Consider the following 19,353-nt stretch of genomic DNA (forward strand, 5'->3'; position numbering starts at 1 on the left):
TGGACTATCACTCGTTTTTTTGTCTCTTGTCGTGGTGCTAGAGAATTGATGGAATTACGCATGAATCCTGAAGAGCTAATGATGAACTAAGATGCTGTGGAATTATTGTTGAGATGAAGTATAGAATAGGAAAAAATAAGTTAATTAAAAAAATGATTAGGAGAATGTGAAAGAAGTGTGTATTCTCACAATTAGAATATGCTAACACTGAGGTTATGCAACACAACATGGACACACTCACACAGACACACACAGGAGTCAAGGAAAAAGGAGGGTGAGAGGACATTGCTGTCAGACAAAATCTGTCACGTATTTTCCCACTGAGATCCGCTGTGTGCGAGTGAGTGTATGTGTTGTGTGTGGGTCTTGACCCATGTGTTTTGGGCTGTTTCCCCCTCTCAGGGCTGTTCCTTCCTCACACGCTGCACTTTCAGCTTGCTGTGAACTCGCCTCTCGCCTCTTGCACTCCCTAGGCTTTTTTTAAAATATTTTTTTTATAATACAACATAAACGTGTAATATCACGAGGCCATCTGCAAACTTCTCTCTCGCTCACACACACGTCGGATGTGTGTGACCTCACCTGCGAGTTGAGAATAAAACAAAACTAGACATTCGTGTTGAGTCAGCTTTCTTGTGAAGGCACACATTGGTTACAAAAGTCCTCAAATATCATTCACACTTGTATAATTAGAGGAAGTGCATGTTCTACTTTTGATATCGGTTACACCTCCTAATTTGTATAAATGCCAGTCAAAACTCAAAACAAGCATAGACATTAGGGGTGTGCCCAAAAAATCGATTCTCATAAGAATTGCGATTCTCATTTAGTACGATTCAGAATCTATTTTAAATGTCCCAAAAACGATTTTATTTAAATTATTTTATACTGTCTTGCCTTTGTCTGTGTGTGCGTATTTGGAGCGCTGTTCATGTTGTACCCGGTTTGGCCACTGAGGGGCAGTGTGGTTCCACGCGGTCTAATACACTGTTAAGTTGTAGCCACATTAGAGAGTAGAAGGAAAAAGTCACGATCAAGTTATTGCAATACATTTTTTTTCCAGTGTGGAGTCGTTCTTTTGAGTGATAAAAGTGCCGCGAGTAGCGCGCTAATTAGCATTAGCGAGTCAGACTGGAGTAGATCATTACAATTCCTTGCACATCTATAGATTGAAGCAAAAATCATTGTCAATCAAATCATTTTGAATCAAAAATCGTTCCTAATCGAAAATCGATTCTGAATTGAATCGCAGGCCCAAAAATCAGAATCGAATCGAATCGTGAGACATTCAAAGATTCCCACCTCTAATAGACATGTTATTAGTAGCTTGAATAATCAACAGCAGTTATATTGGATCTCATTAGATGGTGAAACTACTAATGTCTAACACAGTGCCTGATGAGAACGATGAAACGAGGGCCTCATCTGATGACTTTTCCGATGACACACAAGTACACTCACATGCGGACATGGAGGTCATAAAAATGTGTGCAGGACCAATCTAGAGCCCAGTGGAGACATAAAACACGAGCATTAAATACCCACAAAGCACTGCGGCGCGCAAAGTGGGTATGCGTGTGTGTATCCAGGAGGTGTGCTTCATTTCCTTGCTTTGATTCTGTCAGAGCCAAAATTCAAGTTATGATCCATAAACACACGCCTGCGGTCAACACAAAGCAGTGATAGCACTCTTGTGCGTGTGTGTTTGTGTGTGTTATATCATATGGACTTGCTTTAATGAGTGTACACTGTCGAGTATAGGTGGAGTAAAGACATAAAATTTCTCCTCCGGACATCAAGTGGAAAATACAGTGATATGTTCAATCTATACAAAGACACCAGCACTTACACATTCAATGACTATTTTGTAATTTTGGACAAAATAAATAAAAAAATCAAAATCATATTTTTTTCAAGTGCTTTGATTTGGCTGTGTATTTGTTTTTTTCCCCTCAGCACAAATATAAACTCCCTTAGAATGACTGTGGCAGTGTGTGCAGCCATTTGAACAGCAATCATATTTGGTGTCAAAATGGATGCCACACACCAATGTGATTTCTCCCAGCCAATCAGAGGAAAGAGCCTGATTATAATGAAAAAGTCATTTACGGGTCGGTGGTGTTGTCACTGTCTATTAACTGGTATTGTCACAGTCTAGTGATAGGTGTCGTCAAAGTCTAATTACCTGTACTGGTATCATAACTATCCACACATTGATATCACACAATACTACTTATGATTGTTATCACATTCTACTCAATAGTCTTACAAGGGCCTACCATATTTTCAACTATAAGGCGCACCTAAAAGTCTTAAATTTTCTCAAAAATAATAATGAGGTGCACCCTATGTGTGCACCGAGTTCCAAAATCTTTAAATGTTGTGTGTGACTTGAGTAAGCGCTCCGCTTGACTGACTGTGTATGGAAGCATTTAAGATAAGAACCCAAAAGACTCAACTGAAAGATTACGTCATCTTTTAGATGAGTCTTTCGGGTTCTTATCATGCCTGCCAGTCCTCAACCAGGACCACATTTCCTGTATTAAGACACAGATGGACGTCTTGGTGCATTCGCTTTATTAGAGCCATAGTTAGTGAATGGATTGTTTACATTGTTAAATACTTCAATAAAGTACAATCTAGTTTTGCTCTGCTGCCTTTTTAAAAACATGTGCTAGCATGCGTGCGAGTATGTATTAGTGTGAAAGCATGCTACCGTATGTTTTAAGATAGCATATGTTTTACCGTGCCTGCGCCATGGTGCACCTCAAGTATCTGTTAAATATAGAAATACCACCTGTAACTGAGACTGCGCATTTTAATATATGCCTTATGGTCATGAAAATACGGTCGTTGTTGATGTCATAGTCTTTTTAATGATGTCGTCACTGGCTACTTACTGGTGTCATAACGGACTACAGACGCTCCCCTACTTACGAACATTCGAGTTACGAACAACGGTACATACGAACATTTCTGTGCGTGTGTCGGAAAATGTCCGGAAAGAGTTAGATTTTGTATTGTGCGCCTTTTTCCGAGTGTAGTGCTTCTTTCCGCCGCTAATACCGACGCTTGGCGCTGTGAGAGTTTACCCACGCTGTGAGAGCTCACCCAGCATCGACCTTCCTCTTCCTCTTCCTCTATTTTTTTTCTCATTACGTACTCATGGAAGAGATGGAGAAACTTCTCACCATTTGGCTCGAGGATCAGCAGCAGCGGCGTATTCTTCTGAGCCTTATGCTCATTCAGGAGAAAGCCAAATCTATCTTTGAGGATGTCAAGGCTAAGGCTGGGGAAAGCGCTGCCGAAGAAACGTTTTCTGCCAGCCACGGGTGGTTTTGTCGTTTCAAAAAGAGGGCTAATCTCCACCATGTGTCCGTGTCCGGAGAGGCAGCATCTGCGGACAAAGAGGCTGCCGAGCGATTCCCCCAAGTGTTGAAGGAGATCATTGACGAGGGTGGCTATTCGGCTAAGCAGATCTTCAATGTCGACGAAACGGGTCTCCTCGACCCTCAACTTCTTCCTAAGTGTTCTTAATTAAGTGTCTCTCGCTCTCTCTCTAACATTGTACTGTACGTACAGTACTGTACTGTACTGTACTGTACTGTATTCTCTCCATTTTATTAAAAGTTTTTTCAGTACAAACCAATGCAGTTTATTTGTATACAAGCCTTAAACATACTTATATAAACCTTCAATATACTTATATTGGCTTTAAACATAAATTAGAATACAAAATATAGCGCTGAAGCAAAATATAGCGCTGAAGCAACTTACGAACAAATTCACCTTACGAACGACCGCTCGGAACGGACTCGTTCGTAAGTTGGGGAGCGTCTGTACTTAATATCCCATTCTTCTTACTTATGTTATCACAGTATATTAACTGGTATCATCACCATGTTCTGAGGGTTGTTATAGAGGTAGACTCAATTGAAGTCAGAGTCTTCCTACTGGTGTTGTTATAGTCTACTGCCAAGGGCTGGACTGGTACACACACACACCCAAAAAATCGGCCCTGGCATTTTGACTTAGGGCCGCTGGCCTGGCCCAGCCCTACTCTTGCCTAACATGAACAGGGAGTCCTCAAGTTACGGCGGAGTTCGGTTCCTACGCTGGCGAAGTAACCCGAATTTTGACTTAAGTCGGAATTCCCCGTTAAAAAACAGATTTGCGTGATCCGAAAGAGCCAGAACCAATATTTTGTGTTTCTGCATGGACATTCATTGCTGACAGACGGCGGAGCAGAGCTAATTCAAACTTAAACACGGAAATGTAACGCGCCTGATGGAGAGCCGACCTGCTCGATGCACGCCCGTTGCTGGAGGTAACGACACAACTTTAAATAACATTAAAATGGCGAGATTAGTGTGGGAAATTCCTGAAAAAGAAGGTGCATGGCGCCGTAAAGTCGAAACGACGCAGGTCGCGTACAACGTAACTCGAGGACTCCCTGTAGTTCTGCCACTGATGATTATTTATGATGTTTCATATTGCTACCTATATTTGAAAGGGATTAACAGACTGGTCCCTCTAAATCATAGATGTCAAACTCCGGTCCTCGAGGGTCGCAGCCCTGCAGGTTTCCCTTTTCCAACACAAGCTGATTCCAATCAGCAGGATCGTTATCATGCTTATGCAGAGCTTGCTGATGAGTTGATCATACAGTATATCAGCTGTGTTGGAGAAGGGAAACATCCAAAACCTGCAGGACTCCGGCCCTCGAGGACCGGAGTTTGACACCTATGCTCTAAATTGTGGGCCAGTCTCTTGGGGTGAAAAATAATTCAAATGCACTGCATCGGCCCCAAAAGAGGCCGGCCCACTGGGCATCTTCCCTGTATGCCAGATGGCTAGTCCAGCCATGCTACTTCCTGGTATCATCACTGTCTGATGATTAAAAAATAATTTAAAAAATCCCCATAGGCTACTACCTAGTTAGGGTGAAGCACAGGCTTTATGGCTCTGTGTGTTTTTTTCTCTCACCCTCTATGCCCATTCCACCTGTGAACACTTTACAAATGTCACATGAGAAAGCTCTGACATTTTAAACCCTAGCAGCAGATTCACATCACATACAAGGCGCCCTGAAAGGTAAAAAGAAGAAAAAGAAAGCCAGGAGGAGGAGGTGCAGTAAGATGAGAGGACAGGTGTGATTCCCACTCAAGCAAATCTCCGAAGGGAAGGAAAGGAGGAAAAGTAGATAATTTTTTTAAATTAAAAAAATAAAAAAATAAATAAATATATATATATATATATATATATATATATATATATATATATATATATATATATATATATATATATATATATATATATATATATATATATTTAGAGAGAGAGAAGCAAGAGAAGTGCTTAACCTCAATCAAAACGCCTGGCAAAATGAACGCCACGCAGTAGAACTACTGCATATGATTTTTCCCAGCCAATCACCAATGAAAGGTCACGCTAATCATGGAAAAGGTTACCAGTACTTCATTACAAAAAAGCATGATGAATTACAATTCAATTTTGTTAGATATTAAAACTGATTTGCTAGTGTTTATTGCCCCGTGACTAATTACTGAATCTTTATGACAAAAGTGTGGTACGTATCTATTAAAGTGTATACATTTGGTCCTGATTTAGATTGAGGTGCTAGATTTGGGCCTTTGTATTTTAAATTTGATGATAAAACATACTACAGAGGTCTTTATTAACAGTATAAAGATGCTAAATTAGTTGTTGATTCAAATTATATATATATATTTTTTAAACTAACGAGTATAAACAGGGTGGCCAGTTGATTGAGGGTCGTGGAGCGAGTTCTCCTTGCAGCAGGGAATGGAGAAGGGGGGGGGGGGTGTCTCACACCTGTCCAATCTGTCCCGTTGCCTCTCCTCCACTGGGGGGCTTGGAGTAGAATGTAGAAGGAGGACTGCTTATTGTACTCCTCTCGGTCTAAGATCCTAACCGTTATGCTCTTCCTGTATGGGACACCCACACACACACATAAAAGGGGGTGGTAAATGCATGCATGGTATAAAACCAAACAACATGACACAAATGAATGCACAAAACACACACACACAAATGAGGAGGAGATGTGGTGCACAAGGCGGCGATTTGCTCAATGAGGTTCCTGCCGACCTTTGGAGTCGTCGCTTTCCACCAGGCGAGGTTCTCCAATCTCTACGTAGAAGGTTTTGTTCTTCTCATACTCCTCGTCGTCAATTATTTTCACGTTGATGATTTTACTGAAGAAGAGGAGGGAGGATGGAAAGGAAGAAGAGAAGGGGGGAAAAGAGAAGCAAAGAGAAAAGTGAGGAAAAGGTTGGAAAATTAAGAAGAAACAGGAAGTTTTGGATTTCCCACCATACAGTGCAAATCTATTTGGCAAAAGTATATTCAAGGTGTAATAAATCAACTTTGTGATGGTTTTCAAATACTAAAATAAGTTCACATTAGCTGACATTAAACATTTTGTAGTGGCACAATCGACAGAAACTAGCCAAGAATGTTTAAAATTTCAATTCATTTTAGGTCTATTTGATTATTCACCGACCAAACTTCTATTGGAATATTTACAAAATTCAGCCCTTAAAGCTGGTTCGACTGAGCAACATGAAATTTGGTAGGCATGTCTGTCAGGAGTAGCCGCACAAAAATGTCTCAAGAAGCCATACCCAAAAAGACATTGCAAGTCTGCCATTTTGCCTTCAAAAGGACAATTTTGCCCACTTCTAATTGTCATTTAAAGACAAACTCCTACTGGAATATGTATTTAGAAAATTCAGCCCCCAGAGCCAGTTTGACTTATCAATGTGAAATCTGGTAGACACGGGAAATTTGCTAGTTTGGTTTGAAGCAGTTCTACAACAATTCTGGCCTTTTTTGGGACATCTTTGAAAGACAAAATTGTCCAAGTAGAGTTTTTTTTTCTTTTTCTGATTGCTACCAAATTTGAACCATGTATACCAGAAGGATCAGGTGATCATCTTGCAAAAAAACATGTTGATTGTTAAATACACAAGACTTTGGATACTTTGGTAGTTGGAAATTGAACCAACAGAGTCTGTGTTTCGCCAAACATGTGAACTAATCTTGGATTAAACTTTGCCCTTTTACATATGGGAAATCACTTTTTTCCTCAAGTAATTCAGCCAAAAATATTCATAGCCATGTTGTATGAGTGTTAAAATCACTTTAATAATGTGGTCCAATAGAGAGTAGGACACATTTGTTTTGCAAGGTCACGATTCAGCCTCAGGTGGACCTTAATGAGATTAAATAGGAACCCAAGGCCACCAAACCACTTGGAACGATACTGTTCCTCAAAGCTGGTTTGTTTTTGTAACAAAATTACGTCCTACCAAGTTATAATGGGATTTGTTTGGCTGAATTAGCAATGGACCGACTAGTGGTGGCACATTTTGGACAAAGGACTTCAAGATCACATGAAAAAAGTGTGCAGAAAGGATAGTTGAAGAAAGAAGAGGATGAAGAAAGCAGGAGCAACTTCATTTAAACACTCTTCAGTTTTCAGTCTTCAATTTTCAAAACCACTCATCAAGCCCCTATTCAACTACAACAACACTGGGTCGATAACCCTCGTCAATCGAGTACTTTTCATTAAGATGCATGTGTGCTTGTTTATCTGTGTTCCTCCATCTGGACCAAAAACCCCAGATCCAAATCCACTACAAGGACAGCTTGTAATCTGGCCTGTAGGGCGACACAACATCAAAACACTCACAGATGCACGTAGTGGAAATAAGCCATTAAAAACCCTTCTGGTTACAGCAAATGACAATGTTTCTTATCTGTGTGCTATGAAACATGCACAAATAAAATTAGAATGCACCCAAAGCGGGCAAACATTGTAGATTTGTACAGTATATGTGATAGTGAAACTAAAGCATACAAAAGAGTGCATTAAAACAAGGTGTGTAGTTCAGTGTGTAGTTCACGTAGCATTTTAAAGGCATTTTAATGGACTTAATTGTCATGGTGGCAGAAGACGTGTAGCAGCACTCTCATTATCTCATTACGCACACCCAGGTTGTTCTATCTCCCACTTGATCCAAACAAAGCAGAGTTTAATCCTATAAATTACTAACACACACACACACACACACACACAAAGCAGAGGGGATCAACCTGTTAGAGGGGATCACGCTCATTTGTAATTGTCCCGTAAGAGCAGATGGAGAACAGTTCTCAACCTTCTGGACTGGAGAAGAAGCCAAACACCAACAGACTGCTGCACTCACAACAGTTGGAGAAATGATGGAGGGGATGATGGGTGGATGGATGGTGAACAGGTGAGAGATTAAGGAAAGTGAATGGAGCAAGGCTTGAAAAGAGAGGGATAGCAGATTTTGGAAGGATGGAGTAGATATTATGGAGGGTAGATGGATGGGTTATAATGGAGGTATGATCGATCCTAGAAGGATGGAGGATTTACTGTAAAAGGATAGATGAGGGATAAAGGACAGTTTGTGGACAGATGGGACAAGGGATGGCAAATGGAGAAGAGTTGAACGATAAGAACGACAGAGAAGGGGTGGAGGGAAGATGTGGAGGCAGAGATGGGAAATGGAGGACATTTTGTGAAGATATGGAGGAGCAATGGGAAACATACGTGAAGGACATTTCCTGCAATTATAGTAGAGGACAAGAGGACACTTGGAAGGAATACTGTAAAAACAGTTGGGACAAAAATAACCCAAATTGGTTCAAAAAGAGACCGACTCAACTTTGTGGGTTATTCATTGAACTCTAAAAGTACCCAAAAGTTTCTGGGTTGTTTTTTGGGTTATTCATTGAACCCAAAAAGTACGATCAAATGAGGCAATGGCTGCTACTTGGGTCCATTTGACCAAAGTTTGGGGTTTTCGTTGTACAAAAAAAAAAAATCTGATAATTTCGCACAAACTAAAATTAATAATATATATTTTTTAAATGGGCCAAATTGACCCAACAACTCTTGAAAAAGCTGTGTCAAAAATAACCCAAATATGGTCAAAAATTAGACCAACCACCTACATGGGTTGATTTGACCCAACTTTCTGTGTTGTTTTATACAAGGCAACCCATGTTTTGTACACAACAACCCCCAAAATTGGATTGCTTTGATACAAATCAAATTGACCCAAGTACAAGCTCAGTCAATTTGACCTTTATTTTTGTTCTTGAATTTTTGTTAAATCTTTTTATTTTTTATTTTTTTTGCCCACCAATTTTAAGGGTGAAGTAGCAGTTTGTTTCTTTTTGAACAGTAACTGGGTTCTTTTAGACACATTTGTTTTCAGAGTGAATAATAAGGGAGTGAGAATTGTTGTCTTTTTTTAGGTAAAGAGGTGAAGTAGAGGACATTTTGTGAAGGTTTAGAGGAAATATAGCGATGGGATGGAGGCATTCTGTGACATATAAAGAAAGGGTAGAAAAGGGAATTGAGACCATTTAGTGAGGGTAACGGAGGAGGCATGTCGGAATGCACTTAATGAAGCATATTCAAACTATTATGCAAATGTATACCTTAATTAATTGCCCTCTGAGTGGCTCTTTATGTTGAATCATTAGGATCCATCACAACCACACCACCTCATAGTTGTCAATACATCAACTAACTAAAATGAAACTGCATGTGTGACTCCAGTCCTGTAGATGGCTGTAATGAGAATTACAAAGTGGCCACCATTGCGCCATCTGCTGGATCTGGTGGGTCACTGCCCCACTTGTCCTCAATTAAGAATACGAATCAGAATCTGAACCGAAATGAAAGTGTGTGAAATTGTCGTTTTAAATGTAGCCCTGTTAACCAAACCTCTCGTGTGGCAATAATGGCGGTAACAGGTGCCGAAATCCAGTGAGGTCATGTGGAAAATGGTCCAATCGGGTCATCGTCCATATTAGTTACACAGCAGGAAATTGATGAGGGGGTGGTGGGCTATGCTTTTTTCCCTGAATTCGGGAATGGTGACTTGTCTGTTGAAGCTGGCAGACATCGAAAATGACCACACACACACACACACTTCCAGACGGCACACACGCACACATTAATCATGGCGCGAAATGCACAAAAACCCCAAAGATGAGCCACATATTCTGTACGTGACCCACACACTGGCTTGTGTGATGCGTTGTCATGACGATGTGATATTTGGTCACCAACAAAGGCGGCGAAGATTGTTTCCAGACTGATGTGTGTGCGTGCGGGGAACACGCTCACACTAACTTGTAGTGCTATGTGCGTATAATATTTGACAGTAGCCTACAATGTTTGCATTAAGCTGTGTCTAAGCACCTGTCATGTGATGATATATACGGTGAGGACAATGTAAACAAATGACTCTCTGCTGCCGTGTATGCGCACGTGTGTGTGTCTGAAGCCATTAACTCTTTGACTGCCAGACGTTTTCAGAAACGGGATGTTGCCAGTGCCAGCCGATTTAAGCATTTTGACTGATCTTTCAAGGTCCACAGAAAATGTTGTGTTTAGACTATGGAAACACACATACTACCAAATGAAAGATTGAACTCTCATCTTTCATCAGAAAAAAAAGTTTGTTTCTACCTTATTCCGTTCTTCAGTAATCAACAATAGAAAATGGTTAGTTTTGAAACAAAAAGCGGAGAAAAAGAGCTTTTTGTGAAACGATGTTATTTCATGCACTCTAGTGAATTCTACACTTCTTTTTGTTCATGAATGATGCCACAAACACCTAATTAGTGCTTTACTTCTGTAATACACCACCACCAACAATGAAACAGTGTTTTTGGATTGCAAAATACGTTTATTTTCATTCAACAGTGTAACAATTTGACAAAACAATTTCGCAAACTATTTACAAATATGTGCAACTGTGGTACTATTTACAATTATGTGGATGTTTCAAATACAGTTTTTCTTTTTGTAACGCTCTCCTGCGTGCAAGGAGAGGTACCAGGATTTGCACAACAGATTACTTTCACTTTCGATTGTCCGTTTCGCGTGCAGACGTTACACTTTCTTGACGGCCTTTTTTTCCGGGGAATAGCAAGTAGCAGACTGTACCCACTCCTCCGATGAATATGCATTGGACTCGGGGCACTCTTCGTCGTCCGATTGAACGTCCGCCTGAGCGTGCTCCGCATTTTCCGGTGTTAGCATCGCTAGCCCGTGAACCTTTATAACGTCGTCATAGCCGCCGCGTCAGCGCTTCCAACTTCGCCGTCAACCTCGGAGTCACCATCATCATCATCGATGATGATCATCGTCGTCATCAATGTGGTCTTTAGCGTTGGTCGATGCTTTTCGTCTTTGAAAAAAAATGCTCGAGCGTGAGCTGCTTGCAAACCGGTCGCCATGTTCTCTTCTCTTCCCTTCCCCAGCCATTGTCCCCTCTAGCTCCGCCTCACGTCTTCTACTGACGCCTACCCAATCTTGTCAAAAGAGAGTCATCGCTGCCCTGTAGGGGCCAAAAATAGTCATTAGGCTCACTAGACCTCCTTGAAACTTTCACCACAGCTGGGCAAGGCTTTACTCCACCCGTTTCCAAAAAAAAATAAAAAAAATAAATGGGTGGACGTCTTTTAACGTCTTTGCCGCTCCTCCGTAGGTTTTTGCAGAACGCCATTTAACGTCTTTGGCAGTAAAAGAGTTAACACATTCATTCGATATCCTTGACATCAAGCTTAAGGTCCATGAACAAATATGCTCTTTGTTCTCACCTAGTAAGACATTTTAGCGCACTAGTAGGACAACGGATTTACTAGTAAGTTATTGTTGTTTATTTACATTACTACTGTCACTTTTGGTCTGCTAGAACACAATTAAACCGTACTAAAATATTATTAATTAACTGCTGGGCTATTTACACTAGGCCCAACTAGTATATGGCACAAACTAGTAGACTCCTGGGGCCTCATGTATGAAGGGTGTGTACAAACGCGGCGTACGTATCTTTCCACTTTCGCGTTCAGATGTATCAAGAGTGAAATGAGCGCGGGGATGTGCGGTGCTTCACGGCAACTCCTTGGCTGGCGTACGCTTTTCTTGCTTTGGAGCCGTTTGCGAGTCGTAGAGGTGATGCTGGGCAGTTGCAAGAGGTGGACTTTTTGCCAGGTGATCGCTGTAAAAATATATGTAATATATTGAGATATCATTTTACACCACGTGAGGAGGCGGTGGATGGCTGCATCCATGCACCGAAGACGAAATCGTTGTCCTGGGGGTGTACGGCGGACGACATGTGCCTAGGTTGTTGTTGGTAGCATAGGTTTTCCGATCACAAATTGATCAATGTCAAAATGATGCCCCTTAAACAAGCGCATTCAACATGCCCTCTATTTATCCGTGGCAGACATGCCACGGAATATTGTCACTGTGGGTGGAGGGGCAGTTGTGCGCTTGGTGCGCGTCTTCCAAGTTTAAACCTCCACGATCACAATCAGATCGACGCTCCTTAAACACGTCATTCATTCAGTATCAGCGGCGGCAGAGTGTTGTATTAAATTATTGTATTAAATTTAACTTAAAGCCTTCACGATCACAATTTGATGCCCCTACTCCGAAGGCACTTTCATCACGTAGGGTGTTATTGACTTCCGAAAACAGCCTGCTAAAAATCATAGTTTTTCGGGCCTCTACTTTGTGTACAATAGTCTCCAGCTCATATTGTTTTTTTTTCCATTTGTGCCTCATGCTTTATAATGTGATTATCTTATCATGCATCGTACTTATTCCCACCCGCAAGCCCTATTCATACTAATTTGCATATTTATGTACAGGTGTGGAAAGGGAGCAGTCGGGTACTCTAACATTTCCGCATTGATTGAGATGTATGAAAGGAATGTGCTTGGATTCGTACGTACGCACAGATTTGTACATCTTGATTTTTTTATGCGTGCGACGTTTTCTGGAAATGGACGTACGGCATGTTTTTTAGTATGAAAGCCACGCAAGTCTTAGTACATGAGGTCCCTGGACTTTACTAACTGGACCAAAATGTCCACAAGCATCTTTCTCTCACTAGTTAGCTACTAGTATTAGTTAATCTACTGTTGTGCCCTTGCCATTTTACTTGAGACATCAAGAAATCCTACTACTAGATACGTCTATAATTTCACTAGTAGTACTACAGTAGTAACGCAGTAGTAGTTGTGCACACATCAACTAGTGTACAGTTGTGCCTAACTAGTACTTTCAATGTCCTATTAGTAGTGATAGACAAATGAAGCTTCATAAAGCACTTGTGAAATATTTTAATCCACTAGATGGCACACTTGGTTTAAAAAAGCAGTGAAAATTTAATTGCAGTAGCCTTTATCTTTAAACCAAGAGCACCATCTAGAGGAGTAAAACATATTGCAAGTCCTTCTTGAAGCTTTATTTTCCCATCACTACCTATTAGTAAGCCAAAGTTGTGCTACTAGTGTGCAGAAATGACCTACTATAGTGAGAAAATAATGTTTCTAGTAAGACATTATTGATCTACTAGTGCACCCTAGGCATTTCACTAAAGTGTACTAGTACATGGACCTTAAGATGAATGTCAAGTACATATGATATAGTACATATGGACCTTAAGATGAATGTCAAGTACATATGATATCCATCTTAAGGTCCATGTACAAGTAAACTCTTTGTCCTCACTTGTAGGACAACTTTGGCATACTAGTAAGACTACATGCTACTAGTGAGCACAACTGAGGAAAACTGTGCACTAGTTTAGCAACATTATAAACCTTTACTAGTTGCAGTAATATCTAGTGCTTCACTACTAGCACTAGTAATGTACAAATATCAACAAGTGCACACTTTTGCCTCACTAGTAACTTATAGTAATACTACTAGGAAGCCAAACTTGTACTACGAGTGAGGACAAAGTAAAGGAGTTTAACTTTGACTGTCTTACTAGATTATCTATCCCCCCCACCACTCTTGCCTTCGACTACGGTAAAACACTTCTGCACAACTTTGGTATACTAGTAGGAATTTATTTATATATATATATAGTATTTCATGTCACTAGTGGAGAAAATCTACTAGTGGACATTTTGGTGCTACTAAATGGTACTTCATTTATATAGCGCTTTTCCACCATACAAGGCCCTCAAAACTGGGATACTTGCTCAAGGATACTTCGACGTGGTCACAACGGCATGGTATCGAACCCACCTCCTAAGGGTTGCGAGAAAGGCCACTCTACCACTGAGCCTCACCGACCCACTTGTAGGGTCCAGGAAGCTACTAGTGTGTGTCTACTAGTTGAGCCTCATAGCGTTACTATTGCAGAAGAGTTGATTACCAGCAGATCAAAAGTGGCATGAGTAGTGGAAAAAAGTTACTTTTAAGAATCAGTTCAGTTCCCTTTATTTCCTGTTGGGAATTAGAATGGATTTAGAGGTCCCACCTTAATTTGATTCCCAGTGGGTGATCCTCCCTTCTCCACACAGGATTGAAGACACACACACAAACACACACACACACACACACACACACACACACGCACACACACGCACACACACACACACACACACACACACACACACACTGCGGGGGAATTTGGGCTTGAAAAGGTAGTACGGGCCCCCCGTGTGTTTACATCCCTGACAAATGGCCTCCATCTGCCTCTTCGAAAGCAGTTGAGACGTATCACTTCTCCTCCCTCGCATCCCTTTTCACACATTAGCACCTTGTGGGTATTTATAGCAGTACGTGTTGTTATTGTATAGGTAGCAAGTTAAAAAAAAAAAAAAAGCACTGTGGGTGTATTAGTGGCACTAAATGTGTAAAATTTTACTTTTTTATATATTAATTGCATTCAGTGTGGATTAATTCTATAGTATCCGTAATGTTATTACTCTATGTGCATTGATGTTTAGTATAGATATAATAACAATGTAAACCAGACATATCACAATTGTGTATGCACTACACATACAGTATATTGTTTGTAAATGAACCACATTAAGTATGTATTAATTGCAACGTGAGTGTATTAAATGCACTGGAGCTTCATAACTTGTATGTATGAAGAATAACACCATTAAATATGTATTAAATGCATTTTAAAGCACTGTAAGTGCATAAAATATACTGCATTGTTATTTGATGTAGACCGCATTGAGTATGAATTGTCTTGTTTACAGATTGGAGTAATGTCAACATGTGAAATTGTTTTCTTTTTGTGAAAAATGTATGCCGCACATGAATGTAAACAGTTTTCCTAGCACAAAGTCATACAGGAAGTTGTAAAGCACAATATTATTATGATTAGTCTAAAATTTCACAGCAAAACCCGCCCCTACATGACATATTTGGATCGGAAAAAGCAAGTTTGGGAAAATGGGGTTTTATTTTAGGTTTGAGTGTGTGTGTGTGTGTGTGTGTGTGTGTGTGTGTGTGCGTGTGTGTGTCTGTCTGTGTGTGTGTGTCTGTGTGTGTGTCTGTGCGCGTGTGTGTGTTCTCAGGCTGCAAGCCGCTTTGTTTGGGCAGAACAGATTTGTTGTGGGTGGACTTGTGAACAAAACAAGTGCACAGTAGTGTACATGCAGGTTGTATGCACTCTTGATTGTTTCCGTCAACTAACTATATTGAAAGTTATTTTTTTTTAACATGACTTTTATAGTTTGTAAACAACACGTGCGGTAAAAACTCTGTAACTTCCACTAGCAACCAAGCTAAACTTGGCTCCTCCCCCGACAAACAAATATGTTAAGTCTCTCAGTCGAGTATCACTTCAACACTTGGTTGATACCGCTGACTACTTTCATATTAGCCATGGCTTCTGCACCATCTTGTAGCATCTTCAAGCATTATACAATGTTTTGTCAGAAAATTGGTTCCAAAATCTATCTATCTAAAAAAAAATAATAATAATAATAATAAAAAAATTGGTTCCACAAAAAAAAAAAAGAATAAGTAAATTCACAAAGAGCAACAGTCAGAGCGCCGTCTGCATTCACAAGTGGTTTTACAGGCCTACAATGTCGTTAGCCGCAGAAGCTAACCACAACAACATCCTGACGACGACGGGCTCACACACACACACAAAACACAATGTGGTCGTTATCGAGGCTAATAAGAAGCATGTGAGCTCACATAAACATTCACACCTGGGACATGCCACTACAGTTGAACTTCCAAATTAATTAAGGCGCACACTTGCTACCTTACCCCTTGACGCACTGCCGTGCTTGTTTCTTGTGTCCGCAGCTGTACGGCGGAGCTGATTTAAACATGGCAGCTGCACAACTTCACACATGACTTAATTTAGATTATTTTGAAGACAATGTGCTGTGGGAATCTTTTTGTGTTTACTGTTATGAAACTTGAAGAGATGTCTTTTTCTTGTAACAAAGAGGAGCGATATTATTAGGGATTGGCGTTATGGCCTTAAAACACATCTCTGATTTTTTTTCCCCCCACAAAGGTCTCTTTTACAATTTTAATACATTTTTCGCTTTTGCTTAGAGAAAAAGCAAATGACAATCACATTATTCAACACAAGTTTAGATTAGGGGGGGGGGGGCACACACATTTCTATATTGCATTATATTTAATTTGAACCACTCACCAATAATAATAATAATAATAATAATAATAATAAAATGAAAGGTAAGTAAAACTTAATTTTAGGGATGGAACGGTTTAAATACATTTTTCCATTCATTTCAATGAGAAATATTACCTTGATTTATGAACATTTCAGGTTATAACCCAAGGTTTCCATTGTATCTTTTTTCCGCAACAATTCTCTCTGATTTCAGGCAATTTCAATGTTGGAGGTCCTTCAAGGTACATAAAAGCCTTTTTAGCACAGTGCTTTCCATTTTGCGCATTGTTTTCCTCAGCTCACGCTCGCATTGTGATGCCTGTTAAATCACATTTACGTGACTGGTTGTCTTTATTGGACAGCACAATGAAGAATAGATGATGAAGCCGTAAACAGATGCTCTTTATTTTGTACTGCTGTGTGTGTGTGTGTGTGTGTGTGTGTGTGTGTGTGTGTGTCTTCAATTCCCTCTTTGTGTTATTGCAACAATTTTGTTCAGTTCAACTTGATAGGGAGTTTCCCCTGATTGCTTCTCTATCTTTGTCCCTATCTGAAGTATGGCTTGCTAACCAAATAAGGCCCTTTGGAACATCCCGGGGAATCCCTTACACACACACGCACACACACAAATCAGAAACGTCAGTGGTACGCTTGTAAATCTTGATTGGAAACACAAGTGTGTGTGCGCCGTATAACATGATGATAAGTTCCACCAACTTACCGGGAAGCTGTCGGGGTGTCTTCTTATTAGGTAACCTCACTTTTTTTGTGTGGGTTTTGGTGAATGCACGTGTGTGTATGTTTGTGTGTGTGTGTGTGTGTGTGTGTGTGTGCGTGTGTGTGTGTGTGCGTGTGCGTGTGTGTGTGTGTGTGTGTGTGTGTAAATAGCAATTTGTCCAGATGTCGAGCACCTCTGGGTCCTCACCACAGTGCTGAGGTGACATCTGGTTGGTGCGTAATTAAGTCACATAGTTAATATTTAATTGGACAACAATTTAATAGTATTTAGTATTGAGCAAGTCTAAAATGCTTAATCGATTTTTTTTCAGGATTTTGTTGTTGTTGTTGCTTTCACTAACAACCATAACTGCAAGGTATAAAAGCACAATCTGTATTTTGCTAAGAAAAATAGTAGTATGTTATGTAATATGTTAGATTAAGTAAAGTAGTTAACATAATTAAATACAACATAAAGAATTAACTATTTTGTATATCACCGTTTCATGCTTCGATTTAATTTAATGTGAGGCTTTCTGGTGTATTCGCCTTGGCCAGCTCGGGGCAGTACAATATATACAAACGTAAACAGCTGTTTAGTAACCCAACTTAACGCAGAGGATAAACAATATATATGAGTGAATGTTGTTATATTGTCTGTCGAAATATGCTAGTTTCCGTAGTACGTCTATGCATTGCGTTGTGTATGTAGGATTGTGTGTTAGCATTAAGATAGCAGACTTTTGTTATGAAAAATTATGATTTGAATTATGATTTGGCTTTAGAATATTTGCTTCTGGAGTTCGCTTCATTTTTTTCACTTTGTGGTTGCATCACTTACACAAAAAAGTTTTGAATAGTTCTCAAGAAGCTCAGTGAGCTGAGATGGTGCTTTGAGACTGTTTGTTAAGACTTTTTCCATTATAGGAGACAGTTTTCTTAATTTAATTAATCCAGTCAAGAGTGATGAGAGCAGTGCACATACACTTCCCATGTGCGAGTTTTAATTGCAATTAGGCCAGCAAACATGCTGTAGGTGAGCGAAGGAGGAGAGCGGTGACAGATGGCAAGGGTGTGGAACAAAGTCATGTTTTAATGTTTTCATACAAGCTAACCGCTAATGAGCGTGCACCAAAACAACAAGAGACCACACGTGCTTGTGTGTGTGTGTGTGTGTGTGTGTGTGTGTATCTTCTTATCTAACTGGTGTCAGAACTCCAGACGTATGTAACCTGGGTACCCAACACAAGACAAATCCTTTTAGAGCTCAGTTGCACCCCTGGAAAGTTTTACCAATCAATGTGAAATTTGGGATACATGTTTAAAAGGGTTGTGCCCCAAAAAATTGATTCTCATAAGAATTTCGATTTTCATTTAGTATGTTTCAGAATTGACATAAAATGTCCCAAAACTGTCTTTATTTAAATTATTTTATACTGTCTTGCCCTTGTTTGTGTGTGCGTTTATTGGGAGCGATGTTCATGTTGTATACGATTTGGCCACTTAGGGCCAGTGTGGTTCCGCGTGTTCTAATACACTGTTACGTTGTAGCCTTATTAAAGAGTAGAAGGAAAAAGTCACTATGAAGTTATGCCAATAAAAGTTGCGTTTTTTGCAGTGTAGGAAGAGTATATGCCGGTGAGTAATGTAAGATGCTACTCTGTATACATTCTTGAAGCGTTTTGTATGAATAGCCGCTCTTTTAAGTGATACAAGTGCTGCGAGTAGCGCGCTAATTAGCATTAGCTAATAGACTGGAGTAGTTCATGATGATTCTTCGCACATCTGAAATCATTGCCAATCAAATAATTTTTCAATCAAAAATTGCTCTGAATCGAAAATCGATTCTGAATTGAATCACAGACCCAAAAATCTGAATTGAATCGTGAGACAGTCAAAGACTCTCACCCCTAATGTCTACCATGGCAGGTCACACACAAAAGTCTGAAGAACCCATGTCCAAAATTGAGCAGGAAGTAGGCCAGTTTGGCTTAAAGCAGAAATTTTGGATGAATTGCACAGCTCGTACTTTGAAGAACTACTATAGGAAAGGTGGCACTCTCAACAGAATTTGCCAAGCACTATTCAACGGGCAGGTTTCGAAGAAAGT

At 40.1% G+C, this 19,353-nt stretch overlaps 1 protein-coding gene across 5 annotated transcripts in view; it reads right to left on the reverse strand.

Moving 5' to 3' along the window:
- slc8a1b (solute carrier family 8 member 1b) overlaps window positions 1-19,353 on the reverse strand; it is a 143,921-nt gene that overhangs the window by 35,836 nt on the left and 88,732 nt on the right. For 4 of the 5 annotated variants that reach the window (XR_013296207.1, XM_077582129.1, XM_077582128.1 and 1 more), the window contains exon 5: window positions 5,857-5,969. Coding sequence is in view for 4 of the 5 variants with exons in the window: in XM_077582129.1 (XP_077438255.1) it covers window positions 5,857-5,969 (113 nt within the window). In the remaining variant the exon portion in view is untranslated. Of the gene's footprint in view, window positions 1-5,856; window positions 5,970-6,132; window positions 6,240-19,353 lie in introns of all 5 variants that reach the window. The other variant, XM_077582130.1, reaches the window with a different exon arrangement.

This window comes from Vanacampus margaritifer, chromosome 12 (genome assembly GCF_051991255.1).
Source record: "Vanacampus margaritifer isolate UIUO_Vmar chromosome 12, RoL_Vmar_1.0, whole genome shotgun sequence".
NCBI classification, from domain to species: domain Eukaryota; kingdom Metazoa; phylum Chordata; class Actinopteri; order Syngnathiformes; family Syngnathidae; genus Vanacampus; species Vanacampus margaritifer.